Source organism: Electrona antarctica, assembly GCF_951216825.1.
Source record: "Electrona antarctica genome assembly, chromosome: 17".
NCBI lineage: Eukaryota > Metazoa > Chordata > Actinopteri > Myctophiformes > Myctophidae > Electrona > Electrona antarctica.
This window is the reverse complement of record NC_136798.1, coordinates 9,412,638-9,426,391: the sequence shown is the minus strand read 5'-3', so window position 1 is coordinate 9,426,391 and position 13,754 is coordinate 9,412,638. Positions and strand designations below refer to the sequence as shown.

Below are 13,754 nucleotides of genomic sequence, written 5' to 3'. Positions count from 1 at the left end.
TGCTTTCTTTAAAATGTGGCTGAATAATCCCATTAGTGATGGGTCATGTTGGAGCGACCAGACACAGACGTAAATCATTAATACAGGTCAAAGGCTTTTGTATAATGAACCTCAGGGTTCATTTCATCACCTGTTTCCATTCTCGTATTCCGTCCCAGCACAATCCGGCCTTGTCCACACGTTGAAATCGTAGTCGGGGGTGTTTCCGACAGAGGGTGTGTCTGCAGACGGGGAGCAGTTGCCCCGCTCCACCTTCTCAACACGGGCCAGGTTCCCTGAATCAAAGTTGGAGCTGAACACCACATTGCCGAAGCGTGCCTCCATGCTTCCAGGTCTCTTCGTCCCCGCCAGGTCCTTATAAGTACAATGCCAGCCTGGAGTCGGACACAGACTGCCTGTCAAGAATCAAGAACCAATTAGATTTGTCAAGACTCATAGGTACAAGCAGCAAAATGCAAGTGTGGTGAGGTCTGCGAAAATACTGTGCAGGCGCGGTTCTACTGTAGAGGTAGCACAAATGAACCTCATCCCCCCTTGAAAAACACTGACTGACAACAGAGAGAGAAAAACTAGTTTTCATGAGTCAGGTTTCACAAAATAAAAACACCAACACAGAGAACAATAGTGGGCAGCGGATTGGCTCCTCGCCCATTCATGCAGGGTCTTGTCCATTCCGTAGTGTGACCCTCGCTCATAGGAATGCAAATTTCTGCCTTTGTAGTGCCAGTAGCTCTGGTCCATAGCCTTAAGGCCTTCCTTAAGGCTATGGACCAGAGCTAGGGTGCCAGGTGTGGGAGTTTGGGCCATCACCTGTAGCCTACTTGCCTGGCAGGTACAATCTCTTTGAAAACCAGTGTTTCTGATCGTAACGTTCTAGGCTACTTCCCTGGGAAAGCCTTGTGTTATTCTTGCTTACTAAAAGTCGATCTGGATTAACAGCATCTGCTAAAAAATTGCCTAAATTGTAAATTGCAATTGTAAAGCAAACAAGAGTCAATTGTGACAATGATTTGATTTACACATCATGTTAAACCAGATAGTAGACTGACAACGTCTGTTACCTCTCACCTAAAATAGTCTCCTAGCGTTTGAGAGATTTAACTGAAGGTCTGAACTACGATTCAGTTATAGATAATTTCAAGTGCAACTCCTCGCAAGGAGGGGGGGGGGGGGGTCCACGGTGACATGACATAGTTTGGAACCAAATGGACCCTTATGGGTCTGTAACTCCGAGTGTACAAATGGAACCAAATGGACCCTAACAGGGTCCATTTGGTTCCATTTACACTCTCAGAGTTAAATTAACAGTGATTTTACAATATAAATTGGGGGTCATAGAGATAGAAATGCCTTTAAATGGGGGTCCGTAGACTAATGCATGTCAAACTGGGGGGGTCCTTGAAATTAAACGGGTTGAGAATTACTACTAGAGCCATAAACATCTTCTCTTCTGGGGATCCCTGCTTCCTGGCATGTTTTCAAATGGGGGGTCCCGCGGGCTAATTACTGTCAATTTGGGGGTCCTTGACATGAAAAAGTTTGGGAACTACTGCCCAAAAATGTAATTCCTGGAGAACGTCACTGAACTAAGACCAAAGCTCAACTGGGATATCTAAACCTGGGTCAAGACCTGCTGCAATAGTGACCAAGCGGAACTTAAACCAGGTTAAACCGAGTTGTTCAACCCAAGTGGTTCACAAGGTGACGTGGTACTAGACTAACTAGCAGAGAATCAGTGGGAAGGCCTCGTAGTCGTCCGAGTATCTTAGTTTTATAAGGCCAGATACCAGCAGTGGTATACTCTCTGGGGTCTGAGATTCCCTTGCCTTTCATATCGTTGCCTACAGTGCTTGTGTCATCCCGGTGAGGTCGCTATGGGTCAGTCCATATATTGAGTATAACGATTCGGGACTCCATATGCCCAAAAAAGGAGTCCAAGCAGACTTAGGTATGTCACTTAGCTCCATATATTGAGTACCAAGCGCTGTTCAGTGATGTGGTCGTCTGACCTAGTATTGTGTAACTATGGCGACCTATCCCAACAAACCTGTATGATGAGAAAGCCTTTTCTACATAATGGAAATGGGTTACGTTCTTCTTTGTGCCATAATGCCAGGGTCACAAGGGGGTCACAACGAGTAATTGTGCCGTAGGTTGCAGTTTACTATGCAAACGCCTTGTGTGACACGCTCCATATATGGCCAATACAGAATTAATTCCATATGTTGATCTGACCTTATCAAACCCTGACACACTCCTTATATGAAGGACGAGGTCGCTTCTCGCTCTCAGGGCGTCTTACTGGTATGTAATATGTGAAATTCTGTTAAATGTACAAAGTATTTTCATTTTGTTTATTATTATTATTAAATACATAATTGAATATCAGTTATAGCGTTCTCATGGTATTATGTGTATTTGTGTTTTTGTTTTCTTGCAGGGGTGGGATTGTTGTCTGTCCTCGGTAGGCTAATATATTCTCTTTTAATTTGAAATTTTCAATAAACATTGTTTCTTTTTAAATAAACAAACAATACTGAGTGTCAACACACAAATCCTGAAGCGGTGTATTACATAGATATTGCATGCACATTGCACATTGATACACACGACACATATAAACACATCACACTCGACTCACATACAAGCATCCAAACATGATCTTTTGATTGATTGATTTATTTCACAGTATGTAGAATGGGTAGGCTACATTTCAAACGAAAGCACAAGTCAATACAAAAACTGTTACTGTGGACGTGTGTATATTTGTATGTCTCTAAATGTTATGATGAATTGAACAAGGTGGACCCTCTTGTAAACAAGTGTAATGCTTTATTGGGTCGTCCACTCACAGTTAACAGTTTTTGTATTGAGTTGTGCTTGAAATGTACTGTAATTCTGCAAACTGTTAATAAATACTTCAATCAATCAATCAATAAATCAGACGACAGCATGATTAAGCTTACACTTCGACTTGTTTACAACAGGGTCCACCATTTTCAATTCATCAGAACACTATACAACATATAAATAAATAAAAACAAATATACACATATAAAACAATCATCTTAATACTGCTTGTACCTGCTGCAGACCTTGTCCTTGCAAGACATTATATGCAGTTGTGCACACTGCACACACACACACGCTCTGATCTGGTGGACGTCTAGAAGCGCCTCGCACTGGCTCGACTTTCGTGATCGTGACTGATCAAACAAAAAGCATTGGTGATATCTACCTTAGCTATCTATGGCTAACGTTACCCTGGCAACACAAATTAGAATGGATCAACCGATTCTAAAGGGTCACACAAGATGGTTGTCATGTCACAGAAGAGAAGACGGAACTGCTCAATGTCATAACAATAAGCCCATGGCATGTATAGAATCCGCGGTGTTAATGTATCCATGTTGATGCACTCGCATAGCAAAATCAGCAGTCAGAATGTTACATTGTTGCAACCGTTTTTAGCTCAGCTATCAAAACAGCACGACGGAAATATGGATATTTGGCTGCGGTCTCTTCTATAATCATGTGTGCATGCTTTGGAAACACGTAAATCTGGTCGGCCTTACTGTTTAGATTGGATCGATGTCCATCTTTCCTATTATTATTATTTTCCCCCGTCCTTCTTCACGACCACCAAAACAGACCAGCAGGCTCTTTAAAAACCCAAACAAACCCACTTAGCAGCGGAGTGACATCCTACTCATTCCCCTACTGCTCATTGGCTCTCAACACGCGTTACACCAACATTGATGAGCTATCGATTTCTGTGACTGCAGACATCACAATAGAGGCTGAAGACTACAGAAAAGAGAAAAAACAAAATAAAACAAATATAACTTATAGATGTATTTTTCTGAGGGGCATCTAATTCTGTTATGTCTATGTATGCCGGTATTGGTTATGACATGATTAGTATGATGTGACCCCAAATTTGGTGTTTTCTTGGCTTCTCTTTCAAAGATTGTAATAAAATTATATTTATAAATTATTTCGAGCTTTTTGTTTGTAGGCCTTTGAGACATTTTCCAAGCAGTCTACCAAATGAGACAGTAATTATTGAAAATTCAGATCTACGGAGCCTCAAGTTAGCATAAAAAATAAATAAAAATCAGATCACAACATAACATGACCGCATGTTAACTAAAACAGTTTTACAACTAGAAGATTGGTTCACTAATTTTGGTTCCGTTTTTACTAGCAATTAACCAGAGCCACCTTCACAACACCAACTGCTGGAACCGTCGGTCACGATATTCGAGAGGTCACGCATCTCGGCACAACATCACGACGTGCTGTTCACGTGATCTCGGAACGGAGGACGTCGGAGACAGGCCGAGCTCGAGCGTGTTACGCGCGCCATGTTCAGTGTGGGAAACAAAAGGTTCGAATCCCGCTCCAGCAGCCGTCTACTGACAGACTAGAGAGTCCCGGGCGGCGTTTAAAGAATAAAATAAATAAAAAACAAACAGAACTCATGTGGGTTGGGAGAGGATCGAGGCAGACGAGAATGTTAAGAAACTATTGGAGCGGTTGATATCTGCCGCCATGCCCTTGTGAGTAACCTTTTTTGTGCTGCTTTTTCAGATTTTTGTGTGGAGCATGATTCAACGGCGCGCGCGGGGCCCGAGGCGGTGGAAAGGGGGGGTGGGGGGTTGCACCGGGGCCGTCCCGAAAATAGCAGATCTAAAAGATCACAACACGTCGCTTCCTCGACGTGTTGTGAGCTTTTACATCCGCTATTCTCGGCACGCTAGCTAGCTGCGCCCGTCGTACGACGAAGTATACCAACCCAACAAAGTACCAACCAACCAGGCCTTAAAATGGCTAATTGATAGCGTTGTCGCTCGAGAAAAATGAAAGAAAACTGGGTCGTCTTAACACTTTTTTGAGTTTGAAGTGTTGAAGATTTATTTATTTATTTGTATTTATTTTTTACGTTTTTGTCTCACGAAAACGCCATTTTGCTCGAGCGTGTCGCGTCTAATAATATCTTCTCTTAGCATGCCATGATTTGCTTTTAGCCACCTTGCTAACAGAGACAGAGTACTGAAACCAAAACAAAGCAGAGAGAACGAACCTGCTGCGTGCCTTGTCCCCACTGACACCCAGTCAGGTGTTCGCTAGCCCAGCTGAAAAGCACATTGGCTCAGCACGCTAATAATAAAATATAAATGTTGACGTTTTGGTGCGCCTGAAGATAATGTCAGTTCAGTTGTAACCATAGCCAGTGCTGTCCTTGGATGACAGCTAGCTATGCATTGCTTGCTGGTAAACATAACACTACACGCAGGCCTTGCATTGCAACTGTGCTCAGACAGTGTGTTGTGCATCATTTTGAAACACAACCTGGCGTATATTATATATAGGCTTAGGCTAACACACTGCGTGTGTGACATTGTGACATTAACTAGCCATGGTTCACATGACAGTCAGTCAGTCAGTCATCTTTCACGGCTAGACCTTAACATAATATTGTATGGGATCATGTCCTGAAGCCACCCCTCAGGCTCAGACTGCTGTTGGCATCAAGACAAAATCACCAGCGCTGTGTTAAACATTGCAGAACAATGGCAATAAAATCGCTCATAAACGAATAAATACATTTGTGACGTCACATTTGAATACCATTGGGCGGTGTGTGTGTGGTGTAAAATAGCTATATTTATATTCCCATTAATATAATAATGATGAGAACTCATGCAGGATAAAATAGTGGCATTTGAAATCCTTGAACAAACAAATGAGTAGTCAAAATTGTAACTGAAACACTATTAAAAATTTGAATGTAATCTGAAAATGGCCTGATTGGATAAAAATTGGCGTCCCACCTGAAAATGTATTTTCTGTTTACTAAAGTGCTGCAGGGATAGGGTAAGCCTGAAAGCAATGATTATCAGAATAAGTGAAGCTTTAACCTTTTTTAACAAAAATAAATAAAAAGGTTTTGTTTTGATGGGGAAAAACACTTGAGGCACCTTTTAAATATAGCAAGTTCCTTTCAACAAAGATGTGTAGACGGAAACAAAAGCAGTCCAACCACAGTTTATATTAACTCAGGCCCGTTTTTCTACGAGGGTGTAATAATAAACTGAATGCATGAAAAGATAGTGCAGTAAGTGCACGCACATCCAGTCTGAATGCCCAGTTGCAGGACAATCCACAATTCAATAAAAATGTATTCCGCACACAAGTAGAGAAAGCTCTGCTTATTTATTAATTGCTTCTTCTTTTTTTTGTCTCCCCCTCCTTTTTAATCAACTCTGAACCTTTCCAGTCCAATCACCAGCCAGGCTCCTGCAGCCCAGCAGACTCCCAAGCACTTCGGGATCACGTCTCCCATCAGCTTGGCTCTGCCCAAGGAGTCAGATCTAGTCTTGACCCGGAAACTGACAGAGACCCTGAATCCATATGGGGTGTTTGAAGAGGAGCTTGAACTGCAGCGCAGGTGAGTTTTTTGTTTGTTTGTCCTGTCCAATGAATCCAATTTAAATGTAGAGTGGTTACATAACAACATACAAAATAATGTTTTATGTCTGGTGGCAGTTTCTGTGCAGACCCTGTGCTCCCGGAGCGAGTTGGTAAAAGGGCGACTTCGTTGGTATTCCTTTTGAGCTACTCTTGATTTCTATGTCTCTCTCTTCACGGAGCTGAAATAAAGCATACAGCTATATTCAAAGAGACACTAACCGCCTTTTATGAAGACATGAATGCTGTCTAGTGCATCTTAAATGCTGAAAAATATAAATATTAAGCGGGATGATTGCACGACTGAAACAGACTTCAATATAACTGGAAGTTGCCAATTATTAAAAGCAAAGTTTTAAACTCATAGATTGAGCAACTGTATGGCATACTTATCGCCTAAATGTATCATATTTCATAGAAAAGCTTTCAAAGATGACCACCGATATCTGTGTTTCTCTTCACCCAAAAGATAGATGAATACAAATATCTGGTCTAACATAAAGTGAAGTGCATACTTGTCTTTAACACAAAGGATGTGAATAAGCAGCTCTTTGAGTATAAAATGGTAACAAATCTAGTTTATGCATGTCATGTACTAGGGGTTACATGACAAAATAAGGGAGTCCACACCAGATTAAAACATTTTAACTGATATTTATTTGACTGGGTGAGGAAAGAGGCCGCACAGCTCGTAGTCACGATGCCATAACAAATATATTTTTCCAACGTTTCGGCAACAAGTTGCCTTCTTCAGCGTATGACTTCAGGGTATAACTGATATTTATTTAACAAAAATTCAAGAAAGCAATAAAAAGGAATGGAATGAGGTGTGAATATAAGTCAGTAGTCGGACATGTATAGTATGTGAAATTGTGAATGTGTGGAATGTGCTGTGTGAGTATGTAAAAAGGTGCAAAACTAAAAAAAAGTTAGGCCCACTCAGGCCAGGTGGAAGACCGGTCTCTGGAGAGGAAATTGAAAGAATGAGGGTTTCAATGAGAGGTCCTTATATACTCTCCCAAACCCATAACCCCAGGTGTACTCAGTTCGTCTGGCAAACTCAAACAGGAAAAACACCTATTCCCTGAATTAAAATAGTCTCCTCTGTGTTTGCTTTTAGATGAAAAATGCAAAACTGACTAATGAATGTAGGATATAAATTGGTTTCTTAACCTGTACATAATGTTTTATTTACAGAATTCTGGTGTTGGGCAAATTAAATACACTGGTTAAAGAATGGATTAAAGAGGTCAGCGACCTAAAGGTAGGTGTTTGTTTTCATTTTCTGCCTTATAGTGCTGGGTATTCTATTTAATTATCGAATATGATTTTTTTTTAGTGAAACTGAAAATATTTGTCTAGTATAAAGTTTGGTCAGTAAATATTGTATGGTAAGCAGCACTATCTTGTTGTTTACATCATTATATATGGCTTAAATTGTCTTTTCTATCTTTAGAACCTACCTGCATCAATGGTAGAAACTGTTGGAGGCAAGATCTTCACATTTGGATCCTATCGCTTGGGGGTACACACAAAAGGTAATTGCAAGTATTGCTTTTTTATTTAAATTTGTAATGGTCAATCAGTTTTTAAAACAATGCAGGAATCAAACTGGGTTCCACTGGAAAAAAACACTTTCTTGTTAATTTTGTAGAGAAAAGTCCTTTAAGCACACCTGGGACAGGTGCGTAGTCCCGTACACTGTCTTCACTAAACGGCAGTAGTTCATTAGGCTACTAGGACAGTGTGTGGGACTTCCATTATTTCTCAGAACAACACAAGGAAAAAGGGAGCATATTTGCAAGTGACTGCTAGATTATTACATATATTTTAGCATATTGTACATAAATTTAAGTCACACAGTATCCAAAAATGCCCTGTAATTGTCACACGTTTAGGGAAGCTGAAAATATTGTCAAATATCAACATCATTGGTAATATACCAGAAAATATTGCCCAATGCCCACCCCTAGCAGCTTGCATGACTATTTGCAGAATGAACACAGTGGTGTTGTTTTGAGAAGCTATGTGTATTTCTGTATATCTACAATACAGTGTGTACACTGACTGTACTGCATCTCTGTCTTGTATTTGCTGGCAGGTGCTGATATTGATGCCCTCTGTGTTGCACCTCGACATGTTGAGAGACCTGACTTCTTCACGTCTTTTTATGAGAAGCTGAAAGAACAAGAGGAGGTCAAGGACCTTCGGGTGTGTAGCATAATTTACTCTTTGGCGTTCCGGTCCAAAAGGTTTTCCTTGTTTGGTGTGATAGACTGACATTATATTTCCCCCCAGGCCGTAGAAGAGGCTTTTGTCCCTGTCATCAAGCTATCATTTGATGGAATTGAGGTATGTTTTGAAGGGGAGAGAATTCAGGTGCGTGCGTGTGTGTTCTACTTTTGTTCCTATCTGTTTTTATAGACTTCTGTACATATTTGTTTTTATAGATTGACATACTGTTTGCCCGGTTAGCATTGCAAACTATTCCAGAGAATCTGGATCTGAGAGATGATGGACTACTGAAGAACTTGGACATCAGGTGTATAAGAAGTCTCAATGGTAAATGGAAAAAAAGTATAACAATTATTTTATTGAGATCTAAAGTCTTGGTGCTGTTGGTGATATTGTTTTATGCAGGAGAAAGACAATTTGTACTTTTAGTATCCTATTGTTTGCTCTTAAGCATGATAATGAAAGATGTTTTGTGTCTTTATTTTCATAGGCTGCAGAGTTACGGACGAGATTCTCCACATGGTGCCCAATATCGAGAACTTCAGGCTCACTCTGAGAACCATCAAACTGTGGGCTAAACGTTAGTTGAATCTGTTCATAAAGTAGACTAAATGGTGTACATCAGGGGTGCCCGTCCTTTTTTTACTTGAGATCTACTTTCAAACTGACCAGCTCAACAAGATCTACCCACCCAAAAAATATTATCCCATTGCTGAAAATAGTTTAAAAATGTACGTGAAGGGGCTTTGGAATAGAGGAATAGAGGCGCTGGCGTTACATAATAAGACAAACGCACTCAGAATGGGAAATAGAGGGGGAAATGGAATTGGTTTTGTTTTGTATAACTTTTAAATGCTACTGATGTTTGTGAACAGCCACACTTGCATTGTGGGTTTGAACTATTTGATGCCAATCAATGAAGTCACCTTAATTCAAGTGGCCTTTTTTCCTTTTTATTAGGGCCATGTCATGTGATCTACCTGTCTGAACAGCCTTTGTGATCTACTGGTAGATCACAATCTACCTTTTGGGCACCCCTTGTGTACATGGTTACATAGAGAGCATTCTTTCCTTTCTTTGGAAGGATGACCTGTGTTGGTCTTCACTCACAACAGGATTAGTTGGAGCAAAAAGAAACTGGCATGTCATTGCATTTTTTTAACCAAGGAAAGAGTGGTTCATGTTGCCATGGTGACTTTGTTTGGTTTGCCTACATAGCCTAGTTCGCAACCAGAGCCCAGTCAAATTTGTTTTCCAGCAGGTAAACAAAAGCCTTGCCGGTTTTGTTGATGGCATGGCTGTTTTTTTGTTTGGCATGCATTGCCACACCGTAGGGAATCTCCAATTTCTATTGTTGTGCTTATTGCTATGCTATTTTCAAGCATAACATTGTGAAAAATATAGTAGTACAATTCTAAAAAGTTAGTCTAAAATTCTGTTTATAATATGCAGAGGCTTGGAATGGATTCCATACCTTTTCTAAGTGCCATTAGATTGAATCTTGTGTTGCCTTTTACTCCTGTCCAGGCCATAACATTTACTCCAACATCTTGGGCTTCCTGGGTGGCGTGTCATGGGCCATGCTGGTAGCCAGGACTTGCCAGCTCTACCCCAATGCTGTAGCCTCTACCCTGGTGCACAAATTCTTCCTGGTCTTTTCAAAGTGGTGAGTTGCTCTGATAACATTGGTGTCAATTTAGTTTCGGTAAGGATGAAATTAAGAGAAATGTCTGTTGATGAACACTCAGAAAGTTGACCTGCTTTTTGTGTTGCAGGGAATGGCCAAACCCTGTTCTGTTAAAGCAACCAGAGGACTGCAACCTCAACCTTCCAGTTTGGGACCCCAGGGTAATAAGAAACCGAATTGTACTTGATACTCTAGAATGGCATTCAAAAATGATTTTGATCGTGGTCACACTGACATGTGTTGTGGCTTCATTGCACTGTAGAATGTGCTTCTTATATGCTCGATTTCCACCTGTGCGATTGCTGAATGTGCAAAGAAGCTCTTGCTCTTCTGACATTATTTCAAACTACATTGGGGTGGATTTTGTAATTGATTACCAGTGGTATAAGCCCATTCATAAGTAGCAAGTGAATTTAGATTTGCAATCTTAGAAAAGCTTGTAAAGCTTGTCATTGCCTATGTTGTCTCAGGTTACTCCAAGTGATCGTTATCACCTGATGCCCATCATCACCCCAGCGTACCCCCAGCAGAACTCCACCTACAACGTGTCTGCCTCCACCCGAGCCGTCATGGTGGACGAGTTCAAACAGGGTTTGTTATCATTCATCTGATCAAGGATGCATTAGAGCCAGTTCAATTTACAATTACTATGAAAATGTTTGCCTTTTTTTTATTTTTTTATATATATATCACTACTTCTGGTTTGTTGTGATGGGATATAATGTTGAGAGAGAGAGAGAAGCTGATAAACGGCTCCCGAAAACGCACATCCCAAACCTACTAGGTTGGGTGTTGCATCCAAACTAACATTAAACGGTATACAAATAGTATTGCTGCTCCAAAAGTTTACTTTGGGAAGTGATGTATTCATTACCGGTATTTTATTAATAATGAATTAATAGTTCATTGGTGATTAAATCTCATTTCATTGAGCTGTAGTCTTGAATGAATTGTCAGTGTTCTTAAATGCCCTGGAAAAATAATGGAAAAATAGCCAAATTTCCAAAATATGTTATATGTATGTAATGTGTATCTGGAAAGTATATTGTTCCCCTCACCAACCTTAATCCGGTCGTCTTTAACGCACCCCTCACCAACCTTAATCCGGTCGTTTTAACCAATGTATGCCTCCCGTTCTTTCCATCATCATTGTATTATTTAGTCCGCTGACTATATATTATAATGGGTTTAGCCATTAGCTGTGTGTTTTATAAGAACACAAATGGCAAATCCCTTAAAGTTTAATGTGTGACCATGCTGACTACACGGTCGGATTTGTTTGTCATGGTAACTGAAGAACTAACTGGTTTCAATTCATAAGTAGCCATTTTTCTCAATGCATCTTCAGTTTGCTACTTCCTTTCAACTTTTAGTGCTTTATAAACCATCCTAAACATAATAGGTCTGACTACAACTAATGGTTATTTTCCTAATGAATTCTGAGTGTTTATTATGCATTATTGTGTTAGTACAAAGTGCAATTGTTTTGTAAATGTTAATCACAAATGATTTGAAGGCATATTGAAATGTCTTAATACGTTTAGTTAATATCATATATTCTTTACTATGTATTTAGTTAAGTATAGCAAAGCTTGTGGAAAATCTGGGGAAACAATCCTTACCACTAGCTTTTTTTCACAGATGTGTTCATAAAGGTGTCTATTATCTCACATCAATTTGTTTCCCTTTACTTGGGAAACTTTGTGACGGCTGCTGAAAGTTGGGGTACCATTAAAAACCTATATAAGGCAAAATGCCATTATGCTTTAAGTAGCATGTGACATGTCAAACTAGGGGGTTTTCATGATTCTGAATCCATTGGAAGCATTAGTTTTGCATGAAAAAAACACTCCTTTGGCTAAAAACGGCCATAGCCGTCATCACAAATGTGATGAGGTCAGCCCATTTGGGCAAATCATCATCAGGACCTCGCGGGACCGTTTCAGCACCTGTGATGAAAATGAAAGTATCTAACGAGTGCCACGGAAATGATTCCGTGTTACAGGAAGTTCACCAAATCAGCTGGGAGCTTTTCAAAATAAGGGGCTTATGGCTGAAAAGCCTGGCATTCTGCGCCAAACCACTAGATGGGGCTGTTGGCCGTGAAAGACTTAAATATTTTGATTTTGTCCCTGTGTTTACTTACAATGCACTATTATCAAATATGAACATATTCTTGATAATGGTGACTTAATGTTGTTGAGTCACATGAAATGTCCTTGACAAGTATTTCTTGCGGAGATTGGGAACCTTGTTATGCAAGCACAACCCACATGAACTGACCTTTAATAACATTTATCTTGTTCCTTTACAGGTCTTGCCATCACAGATGAAATATTGCAGAATAAAGCAGAGTGGGCCAAACTATTTGAAGCTCCAAACTTCTTTCAGAAATACAAGTATGTATTAAACTGCCTATCCTGTTGGACACACGTGGTGAGATTCAAATATTTCAATAAAGATTACCATTTGCACAACTCCTCACACATGCACATTGCACAATACGTTTTTTAGAATATGTGAAGTTTTTATGGTTTCCACTTATTCAATTTAAAGTTTTCAATAAAAGTCTTTCTGACAAGACTCCAAAGTAATCTTGCCTAAGCACCTTCTTTGATTCTCAAAGTATCATTAAAGCTCCTACTACAACTCAAAACACTACCTGAAGCCCTTTATCACTCAAATACTTAAACTGTCCCTTCAATGTAAGCACAACTTCTATTTTTTGTGTCTTATTTTTTTTGTATTTTTCTTAATGAAAAGGTAGGTACTCGCTTGTAAGGATTCCTATTTAATATTAAACATGTTCCTTTATTATCTTGTACTCAATTCAAAATAAAATGATTTAGATCACAAATTGCACAATGTATTTCTTGGTAGTCTTGGTTTTATAGAGTTTTATTTTTGATAATGGTATTTAGCAATTTCCAACTATGGGATAAATATATCACAGCGAGCCATGTCAGTCGAGCAGGTGTGTATTTTGCACACCTGCTCTCATGTGTACACATGAGTTGTTTATTGTCTGAAGCTAATGCCTTACAGCTGCTTTTATTTTGCATATTGAGCACATGTTCTCCCTAACTTAAAGGGATTTGTTTAGGGGTGGGGGGGTGTATTTTCCCTACCTTAGCCAGTGTTAGACAAACCCATGGGTGCCTTTTTATGTCTGCATGTGCACTTGAAGGTATTTTGAACAATGATTTCATGGATTAAAGTTCTGAAACCAGCATATCTTCTATGGAAGCATCTTGCAACATTTTGTTTATATGTAAAGGAGGAAAACGATATGCACATCCCAGTTTTTAAATGCGGTGCTGGACCCAATAAATGATCAAATGAAGAAAAAGTGGAATGT

General features: G+C 39.8%; 2 protein-coding genes across 6 annotated transcripts in view; one reads left to right on the top strand and one right to left on the bottom strand.

Annotated features, from left to right (window-relative positions):
* The window catches only part of agbl5 (AGBL carboxypeptidase 5), a 25,657-nt gene extending 20,538 nt beyond the window's left edge, over positions 1-5,119 (bottom strand). For 3 of the 4 annotated variants that reach the window (XM_079526872.1, XM_079526875.1, XM_079526874.1), the window contains exons 1-2: positions 3,576-3,709; positions 131-395 (exon numbers count right to left, since the gene is read on the bottom strand). In XM_079526872.1, coding sequence (XP_079382998.1) covers positions 131-324 — 194 coding nt within the window. In that variant the 5' untranslated portion in view covers positions 325-395; positions 3,576-3,709. Of the gene's footprint in view, positions 1-130; positions 396-3,575; positions 3,710-5,086 lie in introns of those variants that run through there. The other variant, XM_079526873.1, reaches the window with a different exon arrangement.
* LOC306941419 (poly(A) polymerase type 3-like) lies at positions 4,288-13,754 on the top strand (the record flags this gene model as incomplete). Of its 2 annotated transcripts, XM_079526876.1 has the most annotated exons (12): positions 4,290-4,562; positions 6,284-6,454; positions 7,672-7,738; positions 7,931-8,012; positions 8,576-8,685; positions 8,773-8,826; positions 8,925-9,036; positions 9,200-9,289; positions 10,237-10,375; positions 10,485-10,557; positions 10,867-10,987; positions 12,711-13,754. In XM_079526876.1, exons 1-12 carry the CDS (start codon positions 4,555-4,557, stop codon positions 12,908-12,910), a joined length of 1,227 nt encoding a protein of 408 aa, XP_079383002.1. In that variant the 5' UTR covers positions 4,290-4,554. The 2 variants fall into 2 exon arrangements, with proteins under 2 accessions (XP_079383003.1, XP_079383002.1); XM_079526877.1 differs by lacking the exons at positions 10,485-10,557; positions 10,867-10,987; positions 12,711-13,754 and having other exon boundaries at positions 4,288-4,562; positions 10,237-10,379.